The 14695-nt window shown below is 39.7% G+C and overlaps 3 protein-coding genes across 4 annotated transcripts; 1 reads left to right on the top strand and 2 right to left on the bottom strand.

Annotated features, from left to right (window-relative positions):
- Nucleotides 1-8081: 8081 nt before the first annotated feature.
- Nucleotides 8082-9596, top strand: LOC105222435 (protein Gemin2). Its single transcript, XM_011199777.3, has 3 exons — nt 8082-8504; nt 8565-8750; nt 8812-9596. The coding sequence occupies exons 1-3, from the start codon at nt 8367-8369 to the stop codon at nt 9427-9429; spliced, it is 942 nt and encodes a 313-aa protein (XP_011198079.2). The 5' UTR covers nt 8082-8366; the 3' UTR covers nt 9430-9596.
- LOC105222422 (uncharacterized) lies at nt 9579-11881 on the bottom strand. 2 transcript variants are annotated; one of them, XM_029549133.2, is made up of 5 exons: nt 11478-11881; nt 10360-10701; nt 10036-10292; nt 9861-9968; nt 9579-9808 (listed from the first exon to the last, which is right to left on the bottom strand). In XM_029549133.2, exons 2-5 carry the CDS (start codon nt 10612-10614, stop codon nt 9610-9612), a joined length of 819 nt encoding a protein of 272 aa, XP_029404993.2. In that variant the 5' UTR covers nt 10615-10701; nt 11478-11881; the 3' UTR covers nt 9579-9609. The 2 variants fall into 2 exon arrangements, with proteins under 2 accessions (XP_029404993.2, XP_011198057.2); XM_011199755.4 differs by lacking the exon at nt 11478-11881 and adding an exon at nt 10809-10966.
- Nucleotides 11882-12019: 138 nt separating this feature from the next.
- On the bottom strand, nt 12020-14167 carry LOC105222443 (UPF0489 protein C5orf22 homolog). The gene is made up of 2 exons (XM_011199788.4): nt 13417-14167; nt 12020-13364 (listed from the first exon to the last, which is right to left on the bottom strand). The coding sequence occupies exons 1-2, from the start codon at nt 13994-13996 to the stop codon at nt 12478-12480; spliced, it is 1467 nt and encodes a 488-aa protein (XP_011198090.2). The 5' UTR covers nt 13997-14167; the 3' UTR covers nt 12020-12477.
- Nucleotides 14168-14695: the final 528 nt, after the last annotated feature.

Here is a 14695-nt window from a genome sequence, read left to right on the forward strand (position 1 = left end):
TTGTTGATTTGCCATGTCTAAAGCCATACGGATAAGATCCAATCAGTTTGTTGACGGTGGGCTTTAATCTTTCATACAATACGCTCGATAGAACCTTATACGCGATTTTGAGGAGGCTTATCCCACGGTAGATCTCGCAGAATGTGGGGTCTCCCTTTTTATGGATTGGACATAGCACACTTAAATTCCAATCGTTGGGCATGCTTTCGTCCGACCATATTTTACAAAGAAGCTGATGCATGCTCCTTATCAGTTCTTCGCCGCCGTGTTTGAATAGCTCGGCCGGCAATCCATCGGCCCCCGCCGCTTTGTTGTTCTTCAGGCGAGTAATTGCTATTCGAACTTTTTCATGGTCGGGCAATGAACGTCTGCTTCACCGCCATCGATTGGGGAATCGGGTTCGCCTTCTCCTGGCGTTGTGCGTTCACTTTAAGTATGCTCTGGGCATCGGTGACCAGATCACCTTTGGGGGTTCTACAAGAGTATGCTCCGGTCTTGAAGCCTTCTGTAAGGCGCCGCATTTTTTCGTAGAATTTTCGAGCATTGCCCTTGTCGGCCAGCTTATCACAGTTCCCTTATACCGCGTTGTTGACGAGTGCTCACAGAAAGCAGGAGTGCAAGCCGAGTAGAAAATCGTTCGGCTGTCTGTTGTGATTGCAGCTTCTCGACGTCGAACCCTTCTTTTGTTTGTTGACGTGGGTTTTTTGCTGCACAGAGGCGGGTGCGGATCTTGGCTGCAACAAAATAGTGGTCCGAATCGATGTTAGGACCACGTCTAGAACACTGGAGACATGTCTTTCGTCTATCACAACATGATCGATATGGTTGGTGGCTTTTTGATCCGGAGACAGCCAGGTAGCTTGATCTATTTTCTTGTGCTGGAATCTAGTACTACAAATAACCATATTTCGGGCCCCGGCGAAGTCGATCAGCCTCAACCCATTTGGGCATGTTTCGTCGTGGAGGCTAAATTTACCGACCGTAGTGCCAAAGATACCTTCTTTGCCCCCCTAGCGTTAAAGTCGCCAAGCACGATTTTGACATCGTGCCGGGGGCAGCTCTCATAAGTGCGGTCCAAGCGCTCATAGAAGGCATCTTTGCTCACATCGTCTTTCTCCTTCGTCGGGGCGTGGGCGCAAATCAGCGATATGTTGAAGAACCTCGCTTTGATGCTGATTGTGGCTAGACGTTCATTCACTGGAGTGAATGATAGTACTCGGCGAGGGAGTCTCTCTCCCACCACGAATCCAACACCAAACTTGCGCTCCTTTATATGGTCACTGTAGTAAATGCCACAAGGACCTATTCGTCTCTGTCCTTGTCCCGTCTATCGCATTTCTTGAACGGCGGTGATGTCAGCCTTTATTTTCACGAGGACATCAACCAGCTGGGCAGCGGCACCTTCCCAATTCAGGGACCGGACATTCCAGGTGCATGCCCTCAATTCGTAGTCCTTATTTCGTTTTCCATGGTCGTCATCAAAAAGGTATATTGATGAGGCTGGTTGTTACTGCTCGCTGGAGTTGTGTTTTTACGTGGCGGGTCCCAAACCCAGCGCACAACCCTATGTAGGAGATATTTCGCCTTCTCACTTTAGCTCGCCTTCAAACGGATGTTCTTAGGCTACCCAGAGGATACTTGGTCAAAGACCGGAAGTCGTGAGCTGCTTGAGTCATATGTAAAAGAATCGTTTCTGGCCACTCCCAAGTGAATGGCGATCAGAGAACTTTCCTCACTTGCGTGAACTTCTACACATGACTCCATCCTAGTATTAAGTTTGGTATTTGTATTGCTATATGCATCCCTTATTATAAATATTGGGCGCCGCGTTTGGTCATAGTACCGAAGTCCATGATCCCGAAAGTATTGAAAGAATATCACAATGGACCTAGTGGAGGACACCTTGGAATTACAAAAACTATAGAGAAGATTAAACAACGGTTCTACTGGATTGGTTGTCGAGATTCATTAGCAGAATGGATAAGTAATTGTGCAAAATGCATGGCAGCTAAAGGTCCTAAAGTCAAAAGTCGCGGTAGGCTGCAACAGGTCCGTTCCCAACTAGTACGGCCGGAAACAAACATCTACTGGTTGTCATGGACTATTTCAGTAAATGGCCAGAAGTGTATCCCTTACCAAAACAAGAAGCGAAGACAGTAGCCGAAGCGTTTGTAGAAAATTGGATAATGAGGTTCGGAGTACCCGTCGAATTACACTCAGGTCAAGGCAGGAATTTCGAATCTTCCATTTTCCAAGAAGTCTGTACATTAGTGGGCATCCACAAGACACGGACAACAGCGTTACATCCACAATCAGAGGGGTTGGTAGAGAGATTCAACCGAACGCTCGAATCCTGCAGCTGTAAGAAATGATGGAGATTATTGCTCTGCCTTAAAGGAAAAAATGAATGAATTGCGTGTAATGGTAAGGCAGCACACGCATCTGATGAGCAATAAGATGAAGGATCGGTTTGATCAAGCGGCAAGTTCAAAAGGTTTTGAAGAAAGTGATCTGGTCCTGTTGTACAATCCACTTCGAAAGAAAGGCTTGTCCCCGAAATTGCAGACAGCCTGGGAAGGGCCCTATGTGGTGATGAAACGACTTAATGACGTGGTATACCGCATACAAAGAAATGGAAAAGCACGATGTAAAATGAAAGTAGTACACTTGGAGAGGCTCGCCCCATTTGGTTCAAGAGGATTTGTACCTAATCGGGACGATTAGGCTTAAGTGGAATTTGTATTTGTATTGCTATATGCATCCCTTATTATAAACATTGGGCGCCGCGCTTGGCGCCGTGCTTGTCTATTTAAACAAAGTTGCATTTGGCGCGCGACAGTTGTCTGGTTGTCTACTTAAACAATAGCTGCATTTGGCACCGTATAGCATTATGTTCTTATAATTGCCAGACGCAATATTCTAGAAGGAGACTTTGGCGTCAGCGAGGAGTGCGTGGCTATATAAGCCGTGGCAGCGCCAACGTGATCATCCAGTGCTAAGAGTAAACTGCTATAGTGTAGATTACGTAATAAAGAGATGTTGTTGAATTATAATGTTTTTGGTTTTATTTGTCAATCCAGAGGTACGAACTAGCAAGCAGTAAATTCGCAACAATAATCCAAATTCAAGATGGTAAAATTCGGGGAATTGAGAATTCAGCAATTAAAAAAGGAACTGGAGGAGCGTAATTCGCCGATAAGCGGACAAAAGGCGGATCTGCAGGCACGATTACGTGAAGCAATGGAAGCGGTTGGAATTAATGTGGACGAATTCGAATTTGATAGCCCAGAAACTTCCACAAAGGTAGAAGAGAAAGTAGAAGAACAACGAACATCATCAAGTGTAGACATGAACACGCTGTTAGTGGCTATTAAGCAAATGGCAGAAAATGCAGTGCAAACAGAAAATCGTCTGGCACAGCAAATAGCTGAAAATACATCGCAGTCTTGCCTTACACAACAAATGACTGAAAATAATACGCAGTTAGAAAAGCGTTTGGTACAACAGATTACAGAAAATACTACACAAGTACAAAAACAAGTGCAAGAGAAATTTTCAAAATTTTAAGAGGAATTAAGCACGTTAAAAAATGAAGAAGAAAATTTAAAATCAGAAGTTCTTCAATTGAGTAATCGTATGCGAGAACTGCAACTGCATGGCCCTGCACCATCAACAAATAACCCAAGATTGAAGGCACCCACATTCGATGGAATTTTTCAAACTTCATTTCAAATTTTCAAACTTCAGTTTGAAAAGACAGCAATGGCCAATAACTGGAATGCAGCGGACAAAGTAGCGTCCTTGTTTGTATCATTGAAAGGACCTGCAGCAGAAATCCTTCAGACTATTCCAGATTGTGAGTGCGATAGAAAGACGATATGGTAGTGAGCACCGGAAACAAATATACCAGATCGAACTGCAAAATAGGGGTCAGAAGATGAACGAGTCATTGCAAGAGTTCGCAACTGAAATAGAACGACTGGCTCATTTGGCAAATGCAGATGCACCTGTTGATTACATTGAGAGGGTAAAAATTCAAAGTTTCATAAACGGAATTCGTGATGTGGACACCAAACGCGCCACATATGCATTGCCAAAAAGAACGTTTGCTGAAACGGTTTCGCACGCCCTCACACAGGAAACAGCTTCTCTTCTAAGTAAACCAGCACACAAAGTACAAAAAGTCGAAATGGAACAACCGGCGCTGATGGAAGAAATGTTGAAGACTCTGAAGACAATTGCTGCACCGCGAGTAAATACAACAGGCAGATGTTTCAACTGTGGAAAAGCGGGTCACTTTGCCCGAAATTGCAATATAAAAATAAACTCATCAAAACGGAAACAACCAACAGATAACGAGGACAGAGTATCCACATCTCACAAGTCGTTAAACTAAAACGGAACAGTTCAAAGGGGCGTGAACTGGTTCCCACAACTATTTGCCCCGCCATCTCGATATCACAAATAGGTCGCCATGACAACAATCTTACTATCAACGGTATCGTAAATGGACGACTGTCAACGCTTACTTTGGATACTGGTGCCACACATTCAATTATCCGACCGGACGTGGCAAGAGGAACGGTTGAACCATTAGTCGGTTGCAAGCTTCGAACGGCCACCGGGGAGGAAGCAGCTGTTGCGGGAAAAGTGTTTTGCGAAGTGATGATTGGTACCCTGGTAGTTAATCACACCTTCATCGTAGCAGAAATCACGGATGAAATTATAATGGGAGTAGATTTCATGATTGATCACGGGGTTACTTTGGATTTAAACAAGCAAATGCTGTTTTGCCAGAACATGGAGATGCCTATAAACACCGGATATGTGACCAACGTTGAAAGTAAGAGGGTGATTGTTGATGATAATCAGAGTATTCCACCATAATGTGAGGCGATTGTATAGGCTAAGGTGAATGGAGGAGGTGGGACTGAAGAATTGTGGATTGTGGAACCAACAAAAATAGATACACCCATATTGGTAGGAAGAACGCTTGTGAAAACTAGAGAAGACGCTACCATTCCGGTCAGAGTAGTGAATAAATTCAACACGCCATAAGTCTGAAGGAGCAGTAATTGGACAGTGCCAGAATATAAGTGCAATAGCACGATGCGAACGGTCACAACAGAAGCCTACTATTGAGTCACGGCAGATAAGTCCTACACTCCTAAACAATTTGCTGAACGAACTGCATGGAAATGAAAAATTAAAAGCAGAAAAACTATTAGAAAAATACGCATCCATATTTGCAAACGAAGTAAACACAGGAAGAACCGGCATTGTCAAATATCGCATAAACACCGGAGACGCTAAACCAATCCGACAAGCTCTGCGTAGGGTTCCACTTGCAAAACGTGAGGATGCTAACAAAATTATTGGAGACATGCACAAAAACGGTGTGTTTGGTGTATCTTGATGACATTATCATCATGGGAAAAAGTTTTGATGATCATCTAAAAAATCTAGAGGAAGTCTTTCAGCGAAAAAATGTTCATTATGGAAGAAGCAGGTCACATATCTCAGACATAAAGTGTCAACTGAGGGGATTCACACCGAGGAGGGAAAAATAAAAGCAGTTAAAGATTGGCCTCGACCCACCAACATAGATGAACTCCGCAGCTTTCTCGGCTTATGCGCGTATTACCGCCGTTTTGTACCTGGATTTGCGAACGTGGCTAGAAGTTTACATGATTTAGCAAAGAAGAATCGCCCGTTTGTATGGCAGTTGGAACAAGAAAAAGCGTTTGAGCAGCTTAAAGAACTACTTTGTACGGCGCCGATGTTAGCTTATCCAATACCTGGAAAGAAATTCATCCTGGATACAGATGCGAGCGCTTATGGAATTGGAGGTGTCCTGTCTCAGCTCATCGACGGGCAAGAAAGAGTAATTGGGTATTACAGCAGAGTGCTCGGGAAACCAGAGAAAAACTACTGTGTGACGCGAAAAGAACTACTAGCCGTGGTGGAATATGTAAAACATTTCCACAAGTATTTGTATTGACAACGATTCTTGCTGAGGACTGATCATGCAGCATTAAAATGGTTATTACAGTTTAAGAATCCGGAATGCCAAATTGCACGATGGATTGAAAGATTACAGAATTACGACTTCGAAACAGAACACCGAAAGGGGATTCACCACAAAAATGCGGATGCATTATCACGTCGCCGTTGTCCACTGGAATGTAAATATTGCTCCAAATCAGAAGGAAAAGAAGGTATAATCGACGTATGATTACTGAATATAGAACCTGAAGATGATTGGTCTCCTCACCGCATCAGAATCAATCAGCTGGAGGACCCTGATCTTGCAAAGCTGATTATAGCCAAAGAAAATGGGGTACGACCAACAAAGGAACAAATAAGTAGCGAGAGTCCAACTGCAAAAGCATATTGGGCCCAATGGAACAGCATAAACCTCGTTAATGGATACCTTCATCGTACCTGGGAAAGCGAAGATTGCAAACAGTCTCGTCTGCTGATCATAGTACCGAAGTCCATGATCCCGAAAGTATTGAAAGAATATCACAATGGACCTAATGGAGGGCACCTTGGAATTACAAAAACAATAGAGAAGATTAAACAACGGTTCTACTGGATTGGTTGTCAAGATTCATTAGCAGAATGGATAAGTAATTGTGTAAAGTGCATGGCAGCTAAAGGTCCTAAAGTCAAAAGTCGCGGTAGGCTGCAACAGTACAACGTGGGATCACCATTTGAACGAGTCGCAATGGATGTTGCAGGTCCGTTCCCAACCAGTACGGCCGGAAACAAATATCTACTGGTCGTCATGGACTATTTCAGTAAATGGCCAGAAGTGTATCCCTTACCAATAAAAGAAGCGAAGACAGTAGCCGAAGCGTTTGTAGAAAATTGGATAACGAGGTTCGGAGTGCCCGTCGAATTACACTCAGGTCAAGGCAGGAATTTCGAATCTTCCATTTTCCAAGAAGTCTGTACATTATTGGGCATCCACAAGACACGGACAACAGCGTTACATCCACAATCAGAGGGGTTGGTAGAGAGATTCAACCGAACGCTCGAAGAACATCTGCGGAAAATCGTTGATAAAGATCAACGGAATTGGGACAAGTGCATCCAGATGTTCCTGCTGGCGTATCGTTCAGCGACTCCCTACTGATCTTAAGTTTAGAACGAATCCTGCAGCTGTAAGAAATGATGGAGATTATTGCTCTGCCTTAAAGGAAAAAATGAATGAATTGCATGTAATGGTAAGGCAGCACACGCATCTGATGAGCAATAAGATGAAGGATCGGTTTGATCAAGCGGCAAGTTCAAAAGGTTTTGAAGAAAGTGATCTGGTCCTGTTGTACAATCCACTTCGAAAGAAAGGCTTGTCCCCGAAATTGCAGACAGCCTGGGAAGGGCCCTATATGGTGATGAAACGACTTAATGACGTGGTATACCGCATACAAAGAAATGGAAAAGCACGATGTAAAATGAAAGTAGTACACTTGGAGAGGCTCGCCCCATTTGGTTCAAGAGGATTTGTACCTAATCGGGACGATTAGGCTTAAGTGGAGGGCAATGTTACAAAAGTAGTATTAAGTTTGGTATTTGTATTGCTATATGCATCCCTTATTATAAACATTGGGCGCCGCGTTTGGCGCCGCAGCTGTCTGCTTGTCTACTTAAACAATAGCTGCATTTGGCGCCGTATAGCATTATGTTCTTATAATTGCCAGACGCAATATTCTAGAAGGAGACTTTGGCGTCAGCGAGGAGTGTGTGGCTATATAAGCCGTGGCAGCGCCAACGTGATCATCCAGTGCTAAGATTAAACTGCTATAGTGTAGACAAATTACGTAATAAAGAGATTTTGTTGAATTAAACGGTTTTTGGTTTTATTTGTCAATCCAGAGGTACGAACCTAGTAAAGTAAACTAGCAAGCAGTAAATTCGCAACAGTATTAGATTTAAAGCAGAGCAACAACCGAACATTATACTTTTACTCATTGAAGAATTTTATATACATGTATGCTGGCACATATTTTTATTTCTTGTAACTTGTTTTATATTCACTTTAATTATATTTTCTGAATAATAATATTTCAAAACAGTTTACATTTCTTTTTACCTCATAAAAATATACAAATAAATTAAATTCCGTAAAGCATAAATAAATTATGATCGTATATTAAATAGAATATTAATTTAAATTTTAAATAATTCAAACTTGTTTTGGTAGCACTTCCACTTTATAGGGATTGGCCGCACTTGCTCCTGCATGCAACCCTCAGGATTTAGGCAGTTGGATTGTATTTATTAAACATTTGCGGCATTTGTTTTGATTTCGATTTGCTTCTACATTCGGTGATAATTTGAATTCAGACAATTTTGCAATCATGACCACCAAGAAGGACATTTTGTATGAAGTGGATCGAAACCAAAAGCGCAAATCAAATATCTACAATACCGATAAAGAAACAACTGAGGATACTACCGTCAATGGTGGTAGTCCAATGGAAACATTTCAACAACAGGTATAAGGTTATAATACTCAATGCTTGGCTTACGTTTCAATTATGTATCAAATATAAAAGGCTTTAGAAATACGAGAACCCGGTCCTAATTTCGATCCCTCTGTAGCACCAAAAGACGGCGATGAATATCTTATGCATATGTTGTATGAACGAAAAAATTGCCCAGCTGTAATGGTACGGGAGCCGAACAAGTGTAAAAAGAATAGAACTGCCGCTGCTTTGGCCGAAAATTTCAAAGATGAAGACGTAAGTGCATTATTTATGTTATTTATTTAATGAAGTGATTAATATATAAGTATACTTAAAGGAACCTTTGAAATCTATCGCTTATAACGGAATACTGCCTACAAAAGAGTGGAAGGACTATCAGATTAAAGATTTTGAAGCTACGCGCGAGAAAATAGTGCTTCTACGTTTAGAACTGCACAGACAACGATACGACCAAACGCTGGAACCTCCATTAATAGCTGATCCAATTGCATGGCATCAATTCTGTCACGACAATCCACCATACCTAAAAACAATTTTGCGCTTCAGCCAACGCACCTTAGAACAACTTTTGGAATTTATTTGTGATTGGCTGCGTGTTGGTGAAGAGAAAGTAGTTTTGGAAAACATTTCTTCAGAGGACGACATAATGCCTTCGACTTCAAGTGCCGGTTGCAATGAAAATATGAAACCGGCCATATTAGATCTCACAGATGCAAATGCGTGGTTAGGTACGTGGTTATATGGTGCCTTAACCTGCCTACATATACCCATTGAACCAGAGGTGCATAGTACTTTGCGCGACATAGCACGTGTTTGCATACGATTGCGGGGTCGTTTACCAGCCACAGCATCGGGTAAAGCTGTGCCATACAATTTATTCATACTATTGATTGCAAAGGCATTTGGACAAATGGACTTTGCCGAATTCGTTTGATGAGCCACGCTCCATATGGACAATTCCACAAGCTTGTAAAATAAATTTTACTAAACGATATAGAAAAATAGAACAGAAAGTTAAAGCATTAACTAAAAAAGTGCGAACTTCAAAATCTGGAAAGTAGTTTTTATATAAGTGAATAAAAAATATGTCTAACATCATAACATCAGTTTGTATTCAGTAGCTCTGTGTGTGTAAATTTGTATAATATTTGCTATAGAACACTTTTCGGTACGATTGACAGGTCTCACATCGACGCAGGTGGTCGTCCGGCGCTGATATCGAGGAAACTGTGCAAATAGAATGACATTGTTGTGAGGGACTACTCATACGCGTAACTTGGCTGAGATTGTACGAACTAGTATTACTGAAATTACTAAAAAGAAGATTTATAAATCGGTATGCAAATGTAAAAAAGGATACATCACCTAGAATCTGTTGAAAGGCGACGTTCGCTGTTTTGACCTGACACTGCATCTATTTTGTATGACTTTGGCGCATTCGAGCAAGGAAAAACACTACTTTTCTTTGAAAACCTTGTGAGCGAAACGTAGTCAAATGCATGTAATACATAAGTATAAAATACTAAGTGAAAATACACACCCACTGCCACAATTTGTTTTCAGGTGGCAAACTGGTCGCTGACGTCGTTTCTCTTCCAAATAGTTAAAACAATTATTTGTGGGAGATAGTGACTGCTGAGTGTGCCGGTTTAGTTTGCATTTAGCTTCAAATTCTAGTTTCTTCAAATTTATATTGTTGTCAGACTGATGTACAAATTTTTCATTTTCCTCATCCCGTTGTGGACGGTCCTGAACACCTATATGCGCGCTTAACTCCACTTTAGGTGCAATAATTCCCTTGAAGACCCAGTGGCACATTTTGGGAAATGATTTATAAAATAAATGTTTTTTTTTTTTTAATTACCGGAAATGCTGGCGTGGCTTTCATCAGAAGTTGTACATTGATATTGTGTTCACAGGACAATTTAGGTATATCTGATTTCATTACATCGGCCAGTTTACCAATAAAGAACGCCATGCGTCGCCCGTTCTGCCAAAGCGTTATCTCCATTTGCTCAGCGGCTAACACGCGTTCCAGGTCATTCCGTGAGCCGACAGACTTAAAGTAGCCATCCATACTGAATTTGTCATGGCAGAGCAGGGGGAAACGTGGCTCCATAGCTCCGGTACGAAAAAAGTAACCCAATGTTTTGATAGTAACCTCCAAATAACCATGTGTACAAAGCCACACCCCGGGACAAGTCACCTAAATAACGGTAATAGTGTATTCCAAATTGTACATATAATAATTATTTTTATAATAAATATTTGCTTGCATTTGTTCACGAATTTATAATTAGTGAAACTGCTTACCGCATGTAACTGAAATTCTATTTTAACAAGCAAACGTTTCGGATACATTTTCGACACATTTAATTTTATTAAATTAAATTAAGGAATAAATTAGTATAAAACAAAATTTTTCTGTTCAGTTCTGTTCTGGGCGCCCTTGAAAATAATTGTTTGTATAGAAAGTGGACAGTTGTTTCGTTTTGCTTTCGTTAACAACAAAAGGTTGTGGAGTTGGGGCCGCAAGGGGCTGCTCCCTTTGAACTACGTTCGGGCGCAATCATATACATATGTATGTATATGTTTAATTTTTTGTTTTGCCGGTGAATTTAAAAGGAACGCGTAGCTAACCAGCGGTTGCTAACGGTATTTTCTAGGTTAGTATTCTACTTTTTCTGTTTGAATATTCAGATGTACAAGTGTTAGATATGTATTTATGTTTAAGCATAGCACGTCCATAAGTAGTACTTGAACTACTAAATATGTATCCCGTAAATATGTATGTAAACAAAATTTTAATGCTATATAATTAATATTAGCACTAAATTCACGGAAACTTTATTAAATTTATTTTAAACTTTTTTTAAGCTACAACCCAAAATGTATTACAAAATTAAATTATTGTGTTAATGCATTGAAATAACACAATAAATATGTTACACTTCTGATCACCAAAAAATATGCCTTACTTACCGCTCCAGCTATTCCGACAGAACCTGCTGATACAATAATGAACCTACAACTAACCAACTTAAAGATGAAACTTATCGTCCAAACTTATCCATTCATACTTATGTTAAAAAAAGAACGAAAACACTCGCCAAAGGTGATTGTGCTCTCACGTGCTGCTCCGTTGTTGGCACAGAAACTTTGTGCAACACGATAGGGTCCCCAATAGTACATCCAAACAAAGTCAGCACCTTACAACGCCACGAATGGTCAGCGATTTAAGGGTGGACAGAGTAAAGGACACACACACACACAATTCGTATATGTGTATCTACTTTAAGCATACTTAGTACAGCATAAGTAATGCTAGTGTCTGGAGTAATGCGCCAAGCTTTTGTGGCTATAAAATTGAAATTCACTCAGAAGAGTGAAATAAATGAAAGCCATATTTTTGCCATTTCAACAATTAACTGACAGCAATACGTAGCGGTTCATTGTAGATTAAAGAGCTTATTTATCTGCCGAATATATTTCTAAGAACTGGCTATTTTTTAAACAAATAAAACTATTCTTCGATAAAATGAGCTATAAAAGCTCCTTTATTGAATCGTGCGTTGTTTGATACTTAATTAATTTCTTCGAGTTTGATAGCATACATTTATATTTACTTAGTTAATAGTTCTGATATCATTTATATTAATAATTTTTTAAATATTTATTAGTACATATGTCTGACTTTTAAATAAAAAATAATATACTATAATTACTACATCATTTCTTACAACTACGTATAAATTGTGCACAGTGCGTACACTGTAATAAGTTTTCATAGTTTGTTCAAATGGCGTATGGGACAAGCCTAGCCATTAAACATATTTAACTACGTATGCACATTTACTTAGAGTAGTGTTTCATATGTTAATTTGCAATGGTGGAACTATACGAACTCAGCAGCCATGAATAGTGCCGATTCCTTAAAGTGTACGCACACTTTAGCACAGCCATCGAATCCCAAATTAACGGATTACAACTGCATTACATCCCATTCTTCGTCCAAATAATGAAGTATAGGTTTATCATGCAAACGATCCCCAAAGACTTCTCGCAACACTTCCAATACTCTTTCTTGAATAACTCCCACTTGATGTTTGGGACAGTAATCATCTTCGGCAGAGCAAGCCATTGTTATGAGCACCGGCGGAGTGGGTAAATTTTGTAATAAACATTTAAATTGTCCGATATATTGTTCCAATTCTTTGGATGTGCTAATGTGGTGTGGTAATCCATTTGTATCGGTTGTACTACCTGAATCATATATTAGCAGCCAGTCTATTTCATCGTCTGCATAATGTTTCTGTAGTGATTTTGCTAGATTCTCAATGCGAGCATAAGTCTCTGGCGCAATAATGTTCGGATCAGGGGCCGGTGTTAGACCATCCAACGTTCTTGTTTCTTCCAAATGTTCAAATATCTTTTTTAGTGCTTCCAATTGCAATTTGCGTCGCTCAGTTGTGCCACCACAGTCTTTGACTTCTGGTTCAAAGTGGAAAATATCTGTGAGTTGTTCATAACAATTTGCATCTTTATAAATTTCTAAAAATGGATTGGAAGTACTGAAGAAATCCAAATCAATGTCTAATACAAAATTTGGTCCATCTGCCTCTTTAATGAACTGTGCGGTGTCAATTGGTGCACTGCTACTCGAAGTATCTACATTAATTACTTGCAGTTCCATATTGCGCGTATCCAGCAACTCTTTTGTATCACAGTAGTTACCCTCAGATATAAAATAATCAAGCGGGCAATCTACACTAATTTTATCATTCTTATGGCCAATCTTAAAGCTGTATTTACCTATAGGAATTTGTTGACACCAAGAATTTTTCAACCAAATAACTCTATTGAAGTGACCTAAAAATAAAAATTAGCAATACATATTTTTCAAAAATAATTACATTTTTACCTGCATAGCAAGCCGGCATAATCCAATTTTCAATGCTAAGCTCTGCCAACATGGTTTCCTTGTCATAAGAAGCACTAGCTGGAATTTCTCGTGATATAACCATATCAGGATGCGAATCAAAATGTATTAGTATATTATTCTCCAACGGCAGGTGTCGAGTGGCCAAACAACGATATATAAATTCTAACACATCATTGTGATAGTCCGCAATAAAAATAGGGATGCGTTGGAATTTGCGCGGTTGTGCATTATTCAAAACTTCTGTATCCAAAGTAAAATCTTTCGGCTTTAACGCAACTCTATCTGATACAGTTCCTGCTATAGAAGTGGTGGAGACATTCCCCAAACCACTTTCTTCGTCTAAATCAGATTTGGGGCGCTTTGTTGGCGGTTGTTCCTCCGTTACCGCCTCGCTTTCAGTCGTTTCTTTTGGAGCATTAACCGTATCAATCTTTTTCGCTGACACGCTTTCACTTACCGCCGACGATGATTCTACAAGTCCATCACTAGCCTCTATTACCCCTTTTGGTGATATCTCCACCGCGGACGAGGCACTATGTTCATTTGAATCTCCTTCCATTTCAAATTAGATTTTTTTAATATACTTGCCAAGCGAAAATGTTGTTAAATCACTGTTTTGTTTTCTTTTTGTAATCTAGTCCGAAAAGTGCTTTGAACTTCTTTTTCTCTGACTTTATGCTTTGAATATGAGTGACGAATTTCGGCGAAAATCAGCGACTGTTTGCGTCTTCTTCTTCTTCTCATTCGAAAGCCTATTCACAACTCTAGTGCAGCGGTTAGAATAGAAACTTTTTAGCTGTGACTAATTTGCTCCATAACCAAAAATAAATAAATAAAAACCAATAGGAAGTTTATTAACAAAATTTTATACTCAACCAAAGAGATTCAACTTAAATATTGAGAGAAAAGTAACTGGAGCTTCGAATACCTTTATAAATTAGAGTCTCGAAAAAGTTAATCAGGTATAAGGGGACTAATGAATTTATTTACGAGATTTCTTTTTCCAAGCAAGGACACATTATTATCAGGAAACTATTCTTTCCGAACTTAATTAATATATCACAAATACATAATTTTCTTAAAGCTACTCAAAAACAGGTGCCGTTTTATTGGTCATTAGAATAGATGCACTTAGGCTTTCAAATTTTTTATAAGAAAAGTATTTTTTTTGTTTCAACTTAAATTTTTAGTTCTCGTTAATATTTGATTTATTAAAAATTAAAAAAAAAAATAATTTCAGTTATAAATATTTCCTCCT

This window comes from Bactrocera dorsalis, chromosome 5 (genome assembly GCF_023373825.1).
Source record: "Bactrocera dorsalis isolate Fly_Bdor chromosome 5, ASM2337382v1, whole genome shotgun sequence".
NCBI lineage: Eukaryota > Metazoa > Arthropoda > Insecta > Diptera > Tephritidae > Bactrocera > Bactrocera dorsalis.